The sequence below is a fragment of the Trichoderma harzianum genome (genome assembly GCF_003025095.1).
Source record: "Trichoderma harzianum CBS 226.95 unplaced genomic scaffold M431scaffold_6, whole genome shotgun sequence".
Classification (NCBI taxonomy): domain Eukaryota; kingdom Fungi; phylum Ascomycota; class Sordariomycetes; order Hypocreales; family Hypocreaceae; genus Trichoderma; species Trichoderma harzianum.
Window position 1 is genome coordinate 1,042,617 of NW_020209254.1, and position 16,706 is coordinate 1,059,322.

General features: G+C 50.7%; 4 protein-coding genes across 4 annotated transcripts; 3 read left to right on the plus strand and 1 right to left on the minus strand.

The window, feature by feature from the left end:
* Window positions 1-1,124: 1,124 nt before the first annotated feature.
* Window positions 1,125-3,353, minus strand: M431DRAFT_84999 (hypothetical protein; the record flags this gene model as incomplete). The annotated part of the gene is made up of 4 exons (XM_024923502.1): window positions 1,125-2,912; window positions 2,978-3,088; window positions 3,155-3,171; window positions 3,239-3,353. 4 exons carry the CDS (start codon window positions 3,351-3,353, stop codon window positions 1,125-1,127), a joined length of 2,031 nt encoding a protein of 676 aa, XP_024774471.1.
* A 2,239-nt stretch (window positions 3,354-5,592) lies between these two features.
* On the plus strand, window positions 5,593-8,634 carry M431DRAFT_84607 (hypothetical protein; the record flags this gene model as incomplete). Its single annotated transcript, XM_024923452.1, has 3 exons — window positions 5,593-5,628; window positions 5,696-5,772; window positions 5,844-8,634. 3 exons carry the CDS (start codon window positions 5,593-5,595, stop codon window positions 8,632-8,634), a joined length of 2,904 nt encoding a protein of 967 aa, XP_024774472.1.
* A 2,679-nt stretch (window positions 8,635-11,313) lies between these two features.
* On the plus strand, window positions 11,314-12,800 carry M431DRAFT_85422 (glycoside hydrolase family 72 protein; the record flags this gene model as incomplete). The annotated part of the gene is made up of 3 exons (XM_024923556.1): window positions 11,314-11,440; window positions 11,502-12,162; window positions 12,215-12,800. 3 exons carry the CDS (start codon window positions 11,314-11,316, stop codon window positions 12,798-12,800), a joined length of 1,374 nt encoding a protein of 457 aa, XP_024774473.1.
* Window positions 12,801-13,339: 539 nt separating this feature from the next.
* M431DRAFT_52860 (hypothetical protein) lies at window positions 13,340-15,271 on the plus strand (the record flags this gene model as incomplete). Its single annotated transcript, XM_024920742.1, has 2 exons — window positions 13,340-13,430; window positions 13,482-15,271. Coding segments are annotated over 2 exons (1,881 nt in total), but the record flags the coding sequence as incomplete, so codon positions are not given.
* Between the last annotated feature and the right edge of the window lie 1,435 nt (window positions 15,272-16,706).

A 16,706-nucleotide genomic window follows, 5' to 3' on the forward strand; every position in this document is an offset into this window, starting at 1 on the left:
CCAATCATCCGGGCCGCCAAGCCCACATGCTGGATGACTGATTCACAGCTTCTCGGCGTTAGTGGACACTGTCTTGGGGCGCACCGGCTGCGTGCGGTGGCACAGTGCGACCCTTCGTCCAGCGTGTTTGTCGCCGTCTGCGGCCCCCGAGCTTCCGCTGTCAAACGGCGCTGATGACGAAATTTTCTCTCGCCAAGGCCGTGACCTCGTACAATGGTGATCAATGATTGATTGCACTGTTTGACGGTGGGGGATTTCGGGGGTGAGCTGATTCGGTGGTCTGGAATGGTGGGTTCAACAACATTCATGGGCTTCAAAGTGTCACTCCGGCTGTCAAATCTTCTGGATAATTACGGTGATAGTGCATTAGCTGTTAGGTGAACCTGAACCTTATCCAGCTTAGTACGGGCGCAATAGCAAAGCTTCAGCTTTCAGCCAAAGCATCTTAGCTTCAAGGTCTGTACCTACAGGGCAGGTACATGGATGCTGAAAAGGGGGCGCAGAACCACCTTGCTGTCATGTACTCCATTTGTGTCTGTGCAGTATCAAGGTGTCTCCGAGTACGACCGTCTGTGCACCTCATGTCTTGATTCAGTCCAGACGCTGTGGTTTCAATCATACGAGTATGGTTAAGTGAAGCACGAGGTTACAGGAGAGCTCAAGCTTCATAACTTCAAGTGGTATTGGGCAGAAATAACACTGTTTGCTAACGATGAGTCAATGAGACACCGTGAGACACCACGAACGCATTCATCACCAAAGCCACCCCTTAGATTCTACATTCATCGATCCGTGACTGCAACCAAACAAGGACAAGAGAGACAAGTATTCACATTCACAGACTTCTCGGCCGTCTGCCATGTACATTCATGTATGCTATGACCACTACTTACATCCTAGGTAGATGGGCCCTTTATCCATCTCGCTACCCAAACGACTTATCAGGTATAGATTTTAATAACCCTCTGAGGCCCAGTCATCACAAGGCATATATAATAAACAAATTTGCCAAACCCTCTGCTTTGGCATATGCGCCTGGTGTAAAAGAAAAAGGAAAATAGGAATCAAAACAAAACAAGCAAAATCAAAACCAATCACAACCAACATCTAACTCCTCCAGCTGTTTAACCGTGTCTCGCGCTGAGGCTTGCAAAGGCATCGGGGCTGTGCCGTCCATTCGTCCATGCCATATCCATACCCAGGTTCATGCTTTCTCTACTAATCTTGCGATCCGTGGCAAAGGGGTCTGGAGCTACTGCTGGAGGTCCGCTCTTCATAAACGGGTTGTTGTTTCCTGCAAGTGGCTGTGTCGCGCTCAGAGGTGACTGGGCTGGAGCTGCTGGAGAATGCATGGCCTGCATTGGCATGGGTCTGTCCTCTGGGATAGTTGGCGTTTGTGCGTGTATGTTGGGATCAGAGACCGTGGGACGTGCTGCTTGCGGCTGGCCATATAGCGCGAGGATGGAGGCCTTGTCTTGACGCTGAGGCTGATAATATTGCTGCTGCTGCTGCTGTTGCTGCTGTAGTTGCTGCTGCTGTCCATAAAACTGAGGCTGCTGCTGCTGTCCGTAAAGCTGAGGTTGCTGCTGCTGTCCATAAAACTGAGGTTGTTGCTGCGTCACTTGCTGGGGGTGCTGCACGCCATTGTTCAAAAAGGGATTCGTTCCAGTCAGGTGTTGCTGCAGTGGCGTTGGGGCCTGGAAAATGGTAGGCAGAGACTGCTCTGGAATCTGGGTGAGAGAAGGCGACGATATCCTAGTCGGTGATCGCGTAAAGGGATTGTTCGCATACGCCGCAGCCTGGTTGGTGTTGAGCGACAAGCTTTGTTGAGGTGCCTGTTGCTGAAACTGCTGGGCCGGTGCCTGCGTGAAGAATGGATTGTAGCCCGTCTGCTGTGGCGCAATGGGCTGTGCGGCAGGTTGAGGGTATGTCATACTATTCTGGAAGCTCAAGCTCTGATATTGCTGAGGCATTGACGGAGTAGCTTGCGACTGAGAGTACATCGCGTACTGATGGGGCGTCGAGATGACTCCACCAGTATGATGGGGGAAAAGAGGTTGAGCTTGCGGAGACAGGGACATATTCTGGAACGCTTGGGTGACAAGGCTGGCCTGTTGTGCTGGTGTTCCATAGGGATTCGTCGAGTTTATAAAAGGATTGTTGGTCTGGAGTGTCCCGGTGGAATGAGCCGTCTGGGGCTGAGCAGGCGGGAAGATATCGAACGGATTCGTAGACGCTGCTGAAGCCGTAATTGGGCGTTCTGGAGTCGCTTCCTTCTGGGACACGCTCAAACCTAGGTTAAGACCCACGGGATTCGATCCTACTGGCGTCAGCGACCTTGAAGCTCGCAGCGTCCGTTCAGCAGCCGCGCCGAGCCCTGGTGATTTACTCTCGCCTTCGCCAAGACGAACGAGTGCCTCAACGGCACGTTCCAAGTTGCCGTTGACTCCCTTTAGAATAGTTGCATTTCGATGGTCGTCCTGGAAGCCCATGTCTCGTAGTCTCGCTAGTTTCTTGTCTGTGTCGTCCTGGCCGTAGTCTACAGAAGCTCCAAAAACTTTGGACTGTTTGTTTGCGTGGTTCCCATGGTTAGCCGAAGAATTGGAATTCGCAAGCTCTTGCGCAGCGGCAGCCTTGGCCTCCTTCTTCGCCCGCGATGACAGTGGGAATATTGACGAGGCCGATCTGAATCCAAACTTGGAGTTCTTGGGCGGTAACGGTGGTGGAGTTCCTTCATCCAGCTGCGGTTTTTTCAGCTTCCCAGCCTGGCCCGCGACAGTATTGATATATTTTTGCCGAATGAATCTCTCCATAGCCGAGTCTGCTTCATCCACGTCAATAGGCACCGATGCCGTCTTGTTCTCGGGGTTGTATATCTTGTTCGACGTAGTGTTGCCGACCTTTCGCATGTTCTATGACCAAAACAGATAAGTTTCCTACATCCACAACATTGTACAAAGGGGCGGTGTTCGCTCACGTCAACTTGTTCATTCGTCCATGCATCCATGCTTAGCGACTTGACTTTGGATATGTGCGTGCCTAGTTTTCGATGTATCGCAGCACAGCGCATACATAGGAAGACTCCCAGCTGTAATTGCACAGGTCAGTATCTATCATCTCAAACCGCAGCGTCGTTGAGGAAAGGATATCGTACGCTCCATGATGCCCAAGCTGTAACACAGGTCGCGGTTAGCAAGAGGTTGTACGAGATGTGCGAACGGAGACAGTAGATGCATACATGGATTTCGCGCGTGACAGTCGGCGCACTGGTCATTGCCTGGAACGGAATGTACCAGATCCTGGAGAATCGCCTCATTACGCGCCTGCTGGCGCTTGCTCAAAGTCCCCGTCATGACGCTGTCGTGGCTCTCTAGCGATGTTCTGCGTCGAGTCCAAGCGAGTGTACAGTAATGGGTAGCAGAGACAAATGCGCGCGTGAAGGCTCAGGCGTAAGAGGACCGGGGTGCTCGCCGTATCCAAGCAATTGGAGACCCAAACGGGCCTATTCGATTTTCGACGGCTGGCTGTAAGATGAGGCTTTGGAATCAGACAAGGGTCATGGCGATGGAGACGGGCAAGGAGGGGCCGTGCAGGAGCTGGCAAAGGAAAGGGACCAAACGAGAACGTCGATGCCAGCAGACAGCTCGCAGATGGGCGGAGAAGGAAAAGCAAGGCACGAAACAACAAGTCAAAAAAAAAAGACGAGGAGAAAGCACAAAGAAAATGGTGCTAGCGAGGCAAGCGATTCATGGGTGATGCGATTCGATTTCGGACTACCCACTGGGGAAAAGGAGAAGCATCGAATCATTACCCGACGTTGGTTTTAGCCTGCAGATGCCACACGACCAGCCCGGCCTAGCAGAAGGGCCAAGCACCGCGCCACAGCATTTGTGGATAGGCCCCAATTGTTCCAGAGAGCCTTGGAAGCGCTGGGCTCAGGGCCTGCAGACGCCTGTGCAGACGCCTGTGCTCGAGGCGAGTTAGCGGCCCTGGCTCTGCGCTTCAGCGGTGTTGGTAGTGCTGCATCCTTCGTATTTTGGGCGCCAAATGGGCTCAAGGCGCCGACAAAAGACCCGTCGCGGCGGGGCTAATCGATAAGGCTGGGATTATTGCAAACAATAGTCTGCATCTGGAGACGAAGAACGTGGAAGCCATGTGCGGATGAATCACCAGGAGATGCGAGGTTCTCGATCTGGTAGAGGCGAAGCAATGCAATGCACAGATGACCGGTTTCAGGTGAATGGATCGGTTATGGGGAATTCTCCGGTCGGCGGCAGCTGGCAACTGCGTTGTCAGTTTATTAGCAAGCGTAGAGGTGTAGCACAACTTGATGGCAGCTCGTGATGACCACTCAAGTAGCACTCGAGGTGCTCAGTACAGGTGTTGCTATGCTATGACTTCCTTTCTCTCAAAGTAAAGTAAATTTGGTGGGTTGTCCTTTGGTCATGGAGAATTCCAAATGCCCTCATACCCACACTTTGATCGCGTGGAGTTCTTGTGTATCCGATTTATCTTCGTCTGATGGCTTGGAGAGCAGTTCTGGATTGCGATAGTCCTCCCCGGCTGTTAGCCACCGGGACACCCGACCACCTCCGGATATACCATCGGCATACACACAAAACACATCTATGCTCGGTCAGGGCCTTTAAACTCCCACCCGCTGTCACTCACGTGTCCTCGATCCTCGGCTCCGGCCTTGCCGGCCTATTGGTCTCTCCACGGTCGGAGTCTAGGTTAAGCAACCTCCGTGGATGAAGTCGGCCTGACTTTGCCTCCTAGGGTCTGGCCTCGGTACCCGTCGACGCCGTGGTGGTGCCACTGACGCAGAGGTCACCATAAGCCTAACTACGACTCAGGTAAAAGCTATTCCAATCCCCAGATGACAAAGAAAAAATAATGGCCGTGAGTCCGCTCGCGAAATTGGTCAACTGCCAACTGGCGGCTCGGATACATCCGCCGTGCCTTGCGCCATCCCTCAAATCGCCGCGCTTGTTCCGTTTCCCAGCGTGTTCGCCGTCCGAGTCCAGCCGCCGAAAGGGCCGGACTCTGGTATGTCACGGATCATTTATTAGAAAGAGAGACCCAGCAAGGCCTTGGATGCTGACGGCGGCCAACCTTCCAATCGTATGGGCCTATATTGTATTACTTGTATGTCACCGACGGGCTTACTGAACTCTGCTCTGAACAAAACAGCGCGAGGGAGCGGGATTGGACCCTGGAACTCAGCCACTGCATGACCCGCCCGCCCGGCTGCTAAACCTCCCCAGCCACAACCCCGTGGGCGGCCAGCACCTACCAGCTAAGCCAAACACGTTGACAGCCCGACAGTTAACGTGGTCTGTCCAGAGCTTCAGCTCCATCTCTCCCAAAACCTCACCCTTAAAGACGCTTCCCAGCCACAAACCATCTCACTTATCTGCTCAGTCAGCTCGCTTCTCCTTTGTCTGAGCCCCAACCGACGAACCCGACGGCAGATCTGGAACATACAGGGAGCTTTGCCATGGAACAAGAGCTTTAAACAACGCAGCCTGTTTCGCGACCCTCTGCTACACAACTGACGCCGGAGCCTTTGCTGGAGACATTTCAGGAGCAATGGCTGGCATAGAGAGACTAGAGGTCCACAGCAGGGTATGGCCTTTCAATCCTCCCTCCTGAGGCTGCAAGGAGCTGCAAAAGGCTGACTCGAATCATGTAGTCCTACATTGTCCGCTGGGTCAAGGTCGAGGAGGGGAACACCCTCTCCTGGAGCGTACAACCACATAAAAAGTCCATGTGAGTAGCTGCTGCTCCAGAGAGCCGAATGCACTCTGCTGTGAATCCTAATTGACCGTGAAACCATCTAGAAACTTCGGCATCGTTAAACACCCCGGCAGCGGTGCTACGGGCCTCTCCTCCACGGCCGGCGACGGTTTCGACTCTAATAGCTCACAAACACAAGAACTTGCAGAGGGCAAAGCGAGCCGATTTGCCAAGAAAGATGTCACAGCGCAGGATCTCCTTTCCAGCAAGGGCTTTATATCGATAAAATGGTTTGGGAAGTGCGAGGCGGACAAGGTGTCCATGGGGGCTTACGACGTGCCCCTCGGGCAGACGGGCATGTATGGCCTGGTTTTTGACAACACCTTTTCTAAGCAAACATCCAAGACAGCCACATTTGTCGTCCTGACATATCCTACCGGTGCAGCTCCACAGAGCGCCAACCATCTCCCGAATTTGCAGATGCCGAATGCTAGCCAGACCAGCTTGGGCATGCATGGCAGCCCGCCAACCCGAGAGGGAGATCCCTCTGCCTCCGTGGATAGCTTCCATAGCCACCCGAGCAAGGGCCATGCGCGCACTGTATCCGAAGCAACTATGCCGGCCAATTACCATGTTGGAACGCTCTCAAAGAGAAGACGTAAGAAGGGACAGGGTTATGCTAGACGCTTCTTTTCCCTCGACTACTCTACTTGCACCCTGTCTTATTACTACAACAGGAATTCTTCTGCTCTTCGTGGAGCAATCCCCTTGAGCTTGGCTGCCATCGCTGCCGATGAGAGGAGAAGGGAAATTAGCATAGATTCCGGTGCTGAAGTATGGCACCTCAAAGCGCCCAACGACAAGGAATTTCAAGATTGGGCTCGAGCTCTTGAAAAGGCGAGCAAATTGGCGAGAGGCCTTGAAAGCCAGCCGCAGCAGCCAAAGCTTGGCTTGCAGGTTGACAACCGCACTCTACAGCAAGACAACCTTGCTGGCCACCATGGAGGCCGCGATGAAGAGGTTGAATGGCAGCAGGTCGAAACCCTGGTGAGCCGCGTTGTTGGAACTCGTGATGCGCTGCGCCGTCTAACCAAGGAGGTTGCGGCACTACCGAGACCGACGTCTTCGTCATCGCACCACTTCCTGGGTCCACCGGGGAGTGCTATTGATGAAAGTGGCGATGCAGCGGAGAAGAAGTCCTTCTGGAAACGCAAGTCTAGTAACTCCGTATCGGCCTCAACCCCTCCGACACTGCGACCGGATTCAGCGACGATCGAAGACCACACTGATGCGAACAAGCGCAGGTCTAAAGGGGCGACCCAGGAGGAAAAATCTTTGCAGGATCATTGCGCGGCTTTGCTTGCCGACCTCGATTCTGTTGTCAGTGAATTCACCATTCTCATTAACAATAGCAAACGACGCCGTATACCGGTGCCCAAGTCTGCCGATGCCGCCTCTCGCCTGAGCTTGGATACTACCTCTACAGGAGATGAGTTCTTCGACGCTGAAGATGCTACTAGGGTCGTCAAGATTGATGCCAGTGACGATGAGCCGCACGAGTCAGACGCTGATGATGCCTCTTCGCATGACAACTCATCTATTTCATCCGTCGAAGAGGAGGAGGTGCGCAGTGGCGGCGCAAACGCTCTGTTTCCAGCCAAACCAAAGAGTCTTGTTCCGTTGCCTCTTGACGTCACAGTTGGCCGAAGAACTGGGATACCGCCTGCGATGGTTTTGCCCCCTAGTCTGATTGCGTTTGTTCGGAAGAATGTTGGCAAAGATCTTAGCACCATCAGCATGCCCGTTTCCGCCAACGAGCCCATCTCCCTGCTACAGAAGATTGCAGAGCAGCTAGAATATGCGCAGCTTTTGGACCAGGCTGCTAAGCGCGGATCGGTAACCGAGCGACTGCTGTACGTTACCGCCTTTGCCGTCTCACAGTTTAGCAGTGGTCGTGCCAAGGAGCGAGCTATCCGCAAGCCGTTTAACCCTCTGCTGGGAGAGACGTTTGAATTGGTGCGCTCGAACAAGGAAACCCCTGGCGGCTTCCGCTTGCTTGTGGAGAAGGTCCAGCATCGACCTGTCAAGTTGGCAATGCAGGCTGAATCTGCCAGTTGGTCGCTCTCTCAATCTGCCGCCCCAGGTCAGAAGTTTTGGGGCAAAAGTGCCGAGATTACGACTGATGGTCGTGTAAGAGTTGTGCTGCGACTGTCAGACGGATCTGACGAGCTGTACTCGTGGAACATTGCCACGATGTTTTTGCGAAACGTGGTCATGGGCGAAAAGTACGTGGAGCCTGTCGGAACGATGAATGTGACCAACGACTCGACCGGCCACAAAGCAGCCGTTGAGTTTAGAAGCAAGGGCATGTTTGGTGGAAGAGCCGAAGATGTCAATGTGGAGACGTTTGGACCAGATGGCGGCAACACGGGCAGTGGACTCACCGGCACCTGGACTAACGGACTCAAGACGGCCGGCCCTGGAAAATCAGGAGGCGAAGAGATTTGGCACGTCGGCAAAATGGTGGACAATCCTACCCAGACGTATGGAATGACGGCATTCGCAGCCTCGCTTAACGAAATCACAGAGATTGAGAAGGGCAAGCTGCCGCCAACCGACTGCAGATTGCGTCAGGATCAGCGACTCGCCGAGCAGGGCAATCTAGACGAGGCCGAGATTTGGAAGGTCAAACTGGAGGAAGCACAACGAGCTCGTCGCCGCGTCTTGGAAGAGCGAGGTGAGCAGCACAAGCCGAGGTGGTTCGTCAAGGCGGAAGAGTCTCCAGAGGGAGAGGAGGTGTGGAGGATCAAGACGGGCAAAGACAGCTACTGGGAAGAGCGTGCAAAGGGTGCTTGGACTGGCATTGAGGAGATTTTCAGCGTGCCTGGGGAGTAGAGCTTTTGCGGGCAGTGTTATTGCTTTGTTGGGTAAAAACAATGACGGATAGAGCGGTTTGATGCTATCTAAAGATTATGAACTCTTTTTTTTCTTCAGCTTTTTGTTGCTGGAGATTGGGAAGAATAGATGCGGAAGGGGTGATGAATGTGAATATGAACTTTATGACCTCTATTTTGACGTTCTCTGCTGTCACTACGATTAGGTATGCTGAGGTTGAATGACCTGAAAGTGAGTAAATCTAGCAATCTAGGTTTGGCATACAAGCGTTGATTATCGCTTGCTGAGTGATGTAATGACGGAGTAAGTGTCAAGTTCTTGACAGATGATAATCTGCATCTTGAAGATTTGATCATGAGGCAGTGAATACAACTTCCCCTTTACACTCCGCTAGATTTTCATCAACAATGCAGAGTTCTTGTATCCGGAAATGATAGCCAGGGGTTTCCCGTTTTGACATTCCAAGCTTCATCTACTCTATCTAGGAGAATCCGATGGGAGATTAAATCAAGGCGCAAGGCGAAAGCAGCTGACGAGCATAGCAAGATCGCCACGCCGATTCAAATTTCCGCACCTCAGAATGTCTCAAAAAAGCCGGTGAAGCTTAGCGGCATTAACGTTGAGCCAACAAGCTTTCTGTGATGACTTTAGATAGTATGTACAAGTGTCAAGCGTTTGTTCAAAACAACTAAAGATGGTGATGGCCCCTGAAGATCAGAAGGTTTTTGTGGGTTTGGATCTGTGCGGGCAGGGAGATTCCCTGTGAAGGTGGCGCTTGGTGGAAGGGATTTGATCCTTCCGGGATTTTTTTTGGTACCTTGACAAAGGCTTGACTTGATTCTAAAATTTAAGGTGAGGACGAAAGAGGCAAGCCGAGGCGGAAGGAAGTTGGAGATGCTCCGATAGGGCAGCCTGTTGGTGTATTCGATATTGAAGATGCTTTCAGTGTATCGATGGGTTGGAGGAAGTAGATAAAGCCTTGAACTTTAAGTCAATGTGTGCATTTACCTGCATTAGCATGCAGCGCGAAACCGCCGTCTATTTTATGCTTCTAGTAACCGTATTAATGAAGCGACTGATCATACTGTACTCGTATCTATTTTCGTTCTGCACTGGAGATCCAAGCCGTATGGCTTCGAGAAGCAGACGGTGGAGAGTGGATTCGATGTGCGTGCGAGAGGGGCCTTTAGCAGGGGTGGTGCGGGAACAAATAACCTTGGAGGCTTTATTCGGAGCATCCACACACGACGACCGAGTTTCAAGTTTCGAGAGCGGCGGCCTATCAAGATGGAGTCACGGTCCACTCTGGATTGTGATGGCTTTTGATGTTTATTGAGATGAGTTGGTTGATTGTAATAGATGCCGAGCTCCCGGTAGACAATTCTGAGAATATTCGACTCGTGATGAAACGATTGATAGATAAGGCGTCCATGGTAAAAAGTCGAGAGGCTATTAAAAGAAACAAACAAGCGTACAAGCAAGAAATCAAGAATCTAGGCCAAGGGGCATGGTGGACCGATGACGATCGGTATATGTCACCGGATGCAAACGCGTACCTTTGGCTATGCCCGTCCAAGCATCGACGCAGCCCTCTTCTCTCGTGTTTAACCGAATCTTTGGTCGGCTCAGGTCGCCAATTGGCTGCGGGTTCGGGGTAATACGAGAGATAGCAGGAGGTGGCATCGCAAATAGACTTTGGCATCGCCTCTGCATGGACAATCCCATCCTGGAGTAGCTTCAGCTTTAATCCAATTGAGTTTTTTTGTTTATTTTTCTTTTGCTGATTTCCCATTGTGAATGAGCTGCATAAATTGTTGTTACCAAGCTTCAGCTGAGCTTGAGCTGATCTGCATTGGCTGTAACTTGAGCAGGTTACAAAAAAAAAACTTGGTTCAGGGCCTCTCCGCGCAGTGTCTCACACTGTCTGCCCATCCCAACCTCGCAGCTTCGCCCTCCTTTGTCTCTCTCCCTACATTTCATGCTTGAGCTGGCGGTTTCGTAGGTCGTAGTGGCGTCGGTCGGTCGGTGGATCATCCACCTCGTCTCCATGTGGGCTCGTGTGCGACACTCGCGGGCCAGCCATTGGAAGCTTTGGCCCGTCTGGCGGCTTGATGCCTCGCCAGCTGTGGTCAATGGGATGGTGAATGTTTGTGCCCCGACTCAATCAGTCAGTGATGGACAGCTCCGGGGGGCCCGCTAAATGAAATGGCCTTACCTTGCCTTGTACAGGGTCGGGTCACGCATGGGGGAGCAAATCAAATCAAGTCAAGTCACGTCAGGTTGTGGTGTTGTGGTGGTTTTCTATTTTTCGTGGTAGGTATTAATATTTAGCCCTCCATTCCAGCTGCCCTTTTCTCTTCCTGCCCTTCCCTCCCTCCCTCTTCTTTCCGAAACATCTTCTCCTTCCCGCCCAGAGCTTTCCAACCAACTTCTTTCTTCACTCGTTTTCCACAGCTCTCTCTCGTTACTGCGGCGTCTTTTCGCTTCTTCCTTCTTTCCCTTCTTCGTCTTTTTCGTTAGCCAATCTATCGTATAATTCTCGGACTCGACTCGATTCAGCTCCCTTCCACTCTTTACAGAGACTCATCCATCTATCCATACGTTTTGCCTGCGCTCATCTGCCGGCAATTTATCCATTTGTGCCATTTCACCATTCATCCATCAGCGATTGGCGTCACCATGAAGGGACTCGCTCTTCTCTCAGCCGTTGCCGGCCTCGGCGCCGTCATGGCTTCTCCCACCCCATCAAAGGACAGCCCTCCATCCAAGAGGGCCTCGCTGCCCGCGGTTTCGGCCTCTGGAAATGGTTAGTAAAATTGCATAATTCATTTGACCAGAATACACTGCTGACATACTGAATTCTGTAGCTTTCTGGGCTGATGGCAAGCGCTTCTACCTCCGTGGTATTGACTACCAACCTGGTGGTGCTGCGGCCAACGAGGATCCTCTCGCTGACCCCAAGACCTGCCTCCGAGATATTAAGAACTTCCAGGACCTTGGCGTCAACACCATTCGTGTTTACGCTGTCGACAACTCCAAGGATCACGACCAGTGCATGAACGCCCTCGCCGATGCCGGCATCTACTTGGTTCTTGACGTCAACAACCCAGGCTACTCCATCAACCGTCTTAAGCCCGGACCCTCCTACAACACCATGTATCTTCAGAGCGTTTTTGCTACTGTTGAGATGTTTGCCAAGTACGACAACACGCTGGCCTTCTTCTCTGGCAACGAGGTCATCAACGACGAGCCTGGAACTGACAAGTCTGCTCCCTATGTCAAGGCTGTCACTCGTGATATGAAGAACTACATCAACTCTCGAGGACTCCGCAAGGTCCCCGTTGGATACTCCGCCGCCGACGTTTCCTCCAACCGCATGCAGACGGCCATGTACATGAACTGTGGTAGTGATGATGAGCGATCTGATTTCTTTGCCTTTAATGATTACTCTTGGTGCAACAGCGACTTCAAGACCTCTGGTTGGGACCAAAAGGTTAAGAATTTTACCGACTACGGCATTCCTATCTTGTATGTGCACTATCCCTTTTGTTCTTTCACAGAATGCTAACATGTTTCCCAGCTTGTCCGAGTGGGGTTGTATCAAGAACCGCCCTCGCAAGTTTGAGGAGCTGTCTGCCCTGATGAGCTCGCAGATGAGCGAAGTCTACTCCGGTGGCATCATGTACGAATACTCCAAGGAGGACAACGACTATGGAATTGTCACTATCAAGGGTGACTCCATCTCCAAGTCGGACGAGTACAACCTTTTCAAGAGTGCCTTGGCTGATAACCCGACTCCTACCGGTTCCGGCGGCGCTGCCAGCTCTAGTCACGCTGCCAAGTGCCCGCCCAAGGACTCTACCTGGAATGTCGACCCCAGCCTGATCCCCGAAATGCCTGAAGCTGCCAACAAGTTCATGAAGAAGGGTGCTGGTTCCGGTCCTGGTCTTGGCGGCGATGGCTCTCAGAACGCCGCTGATAGCGGTACCGCAACGGCTAGTGTAACGGGCGGTACGGCTTCTCCTACCAGCACATCCGGGTCTGCCTCCGAGACGGAATCCGACAGCGCTGCTGGCTCCTTCTCCCATAGTCCTCTGGACAAGGCACCATTCATCGTGTCTGGCCTGACTCTGGCCTTCACCCTGTTCGGCACCCTTCTTCTCTAAAGGTGTAAATCTTCATCGATTTGAAACAGTTTGACGTTCTCTCTTCTTTTGGTATTGATGGGGCATTTTCAACCCGGCGATTAGACTATGATGCCCTGGTGTACGATAGAAATGGAATTCGGGATGGCCGTAATGTAAAGGCTAACAACAGTGTCTGGCTCTGGAAAGACTAGACAGGGGCGGGAAGAATGATAATCTTACAGTTTAGGCTTTGGAGCCATTGTTTATACGTGCATCGTCTTCTATTTCTTTTAATCATTTTTGGTCACCTGTGTTGCGATCGTTGTGAAGTCCCTATGATAAAGACTGTAATTCCCAAAGCTACACTGATTTTAGGCGGTATGTGGCAATCTGAGAGGCTCGGAGAATAACATGGGCAACTATTCAACCTCATTGGACGATATCACATCAACAGGGACTTAGGTACGTACTGCTGTCGCAGCCTCATAGAGCCGCAAACTGTCAATGTCGGGCTGCGTCTTCCCCTCTGCATCTCACGCCTCATTACATTGAGCTCCTCCCAATACTGTCGAGAAAAAATGGAGAACCATCGAAATTTCTCAGGGAATACTCTTGGAAACAATGCGACTGTCAACCAAGGCAATTTCGCCCAGATTACAGTTAATACCAGTATTGTCTCTATATCGCCTACAATCAGGCATTAGCTTACCGATGGCACAGATACGTCCAACGCGGACAAGTCATTTCTCCAAGAGATCAGCAAAACGGATCCTTTCTACGATAAAAAACGGATTCTAACCCTGAAGGGCCCCCTTTTATGGGAGTCGTTTAGTTGGATCTTGAGACATCAACAGTTCAACGAATGGCGCCATACAAAACAGAGTGGTGTTTTGTGGATTAAAGGGGATCGTGGAAAAGGCAAAACAATGCTGCTTTGTGGCATCGTCGAAGATTTTGAACAAAATTCTCAAAGCGAAAATCTAAGCTACTTCTTCTGTCAAGCTACAGACTACAGAATCAACACCGCTGCAGCCGTTGTCGGCGGACTGATCAAATCGCTGCTCAAGGGACACCCGAGACTTCTCTCCCGCGTTCGAGAGAACTATGAAGATAAACTCAAGGATCAGCTAGATGGGGCCAACGCATTAGTCATTCTATGCGATATCTTTGAGAGCATCATCAATGATCCGGGGCTAAATGATGTCATCTGTGTTGTCGATGCCCTCGATGAGTGTATGAAAGACTGCCGACATCTTCTAAACCTTATTATCAAAACAAGCGGTCATGTCAAGTGGCTGCTGTCGAGTCGCAATGAGAAAGACATAGAAAAGATGCTCGACCAGGTTCCTCAAAAGCTTATCTTGGAATTAAAACAGAATGCCGAACGAATATCTACGTCCATTGATGTATATATCAGGCACCACATTCACGAAATTGAAGCCTTGAAAGATGATGAACAGCTTCAAGCAAAAGCACTTGACATACTAGGAAGCAAAGCCCAGGGCACCTTTTTATGGGTGGCACTTGTGGTTGAACAGCTACACAAAACAGACTGTTGGGACGTGGAAAACGTTCTGGAAGAGGTGCCGAAAGATCTACAGAGCCTCTATGGTCTAATATTAGATCGAACAGAGAAACTGGGGGAGAGAAGCAAAGAAATCTGCCGAGTCCTGCTTTCAATCGTCACCACGGCTAAGAGGCCTCTGCACCTTAGAGAGCTACTTGTTTTCATCAATTCGCATTGGAAAGGCGATAGGCACTTCAAAACTACATACGTACTACGTGATGTACGAGACATGGTGAAGACTTGTGGATCGATTCTATCTATACGAGATGATACCGTCTACTTTATTCACCAGTCAGCAAAGGATCACGTTGTGGAGAACGCGGCTGAGAGAATTTTCCCGATTCTACATCAACATTACAAAATGTTTGAAGCTTCGTTAGATGCTATGTCTGATGTCCTCGAGTACGACATATATGGATTGGAAGACCCCGCAATACATATAGACGCTATTCCCTTGAAAGACGTCGACTCTGATCCCTTGGCTTCCATAAGATATTGCTGCGTATTCTGGGTTGAGCATTTAGTCTCGGGTTACCAATTCGAAGGATTTGAACACAGCAAATACCTCAAAGACGACAAAAGACTTCACTCATTCTTCAAGGAAAAGTTTCTTTGTTGGATAGAATCGTTATCCCTCATGCGAAGCTTTTATCCACAGGCCCAGGATGCTCTTCAGAAATTCAAGGACCTCATTGAAAGCTATCGTGGCAATGGTAGCATTGGGAGCGAGGCTTTTCAAACTCCACAGTTGCAGAGAGAGAGCGAGACGCAAGGCCTTAAACAGTTCACTGATGATGGCTATGGGTTTGTGAGAAATTTTAGGGAACCCGTGGCTTATTGGCCCTTGCAGCTTTATTTTTCAGCCATAAGCTTTGAACAAGACAGCAGTAGCATCCGAAAGACTTTTGAGTGGACTGTACGTGAAAAATTCGGACCTTCGCCTACCCTCGCAAGCGTGCGACATGGCCAGTCCTCTTTCAGGCTGCAGGGCTCTTTCCGCGCTCATGAGGAACTGTCGCGAATCAATGCATCACGTTTTCTCAACTTTAAGTCATTGGGTTTCCATATGGACCCCTCATTTGATTTCTTTCCCGGCTCGTCATTGGTTTTCTCTCCCGACTCGTCATTGATAGGCCAAATGAGTGTCAATGAATCCACCTCAGTACTTAAATTCTGGAGAGCAGACTCAGGAGCTTTGGCATGCAGTTTTCCAATCAGCTCGAAAAGTAAATTCGCTTTCTCTCCCATCCCCGATGAATTCATATCAGTATCCCAAGATGGCATCATAAAAAGATGGAATATGGACATAAAATCCTGCATTGGAGAGCAATCTCTGGGTTTCGAAGATGCGAGCAAGGACCCAAACTTTCGTCCGGGACTCAATGTGGGAACATCCGGGCCTTGCAGGGAAAGCGTCGTCGCTTTGTCACCAAATGGAGATTTGGTAGCGTCGTGGTATTGCAAATTAACCCATAATATGCCAGGCTTGGTAAAGATCTGGAACACTGAAACGGCCTGTTGTGATAGTTCGTTTGAGCCTGACGAAGCACCACACCTGCATGCAGCCTTTTCACCAAATTCTCAGCTACTAGCCCTATCGTTCAATGACGGCGTTAGAGTGCACAATGCGAAGACAAGTGCAAAAGTTAAATATCTCATTAGTCCCGCTGAGAAAGCGGAGATTGTTGATGATTGGAAGAAACACTATAGCAGAGCTAAAAACCAAGAACACATTCGGTTTGCACCAAATTCCAAAGTCCTAGTTGTCCTGGTGTCGCCGGGGCATCTCTGTCTCTGGGATACCCATACATGGAAACTACTGCATAAGATTCAACTTCCGCAGCCATCCCTATCCCTCGGGAGTCTTGCTATCTCTCCCGATTCAGAGATGCTAGCCACGAGTTGGTATAATGAAACCATGCTCTGGAGTATCGACACGGGAGAATGCGTCGTCAAGATTCCTGTTGACTCTGTGTATATATCATTCGCCCCGAATTGGACAATGTCTTCTCTTCTAGCATTACAACAACACAGTGGCGTGATTCAAACCTGGTCCGTCAATATCAGCCAAACTGTAGGCCAACTGCAGCACGCTGATTACGTCTTTGACAACGTGACCGTGTCAGTAGACTCGAAATTCGTGGCTTCAAGACATGGACTTCGCAGAGAAATCTACGTATGGAGTGGAGATAATGGCCAATTGGTTCATGTGCTCAAAGGGGACTTTACAGGGAGTACGAGATTCTTTGAACCCTTGATCTTCTCGCCAGATTCTGAACTGTTGGCTCATTCTGGCAGGTCTGGTATTCATATTTGGAGTCTTGTCACAGGGGAGCTTGTTCGCCTACTTGAAGGCCAGGACGGCGGAGTATTTTTGT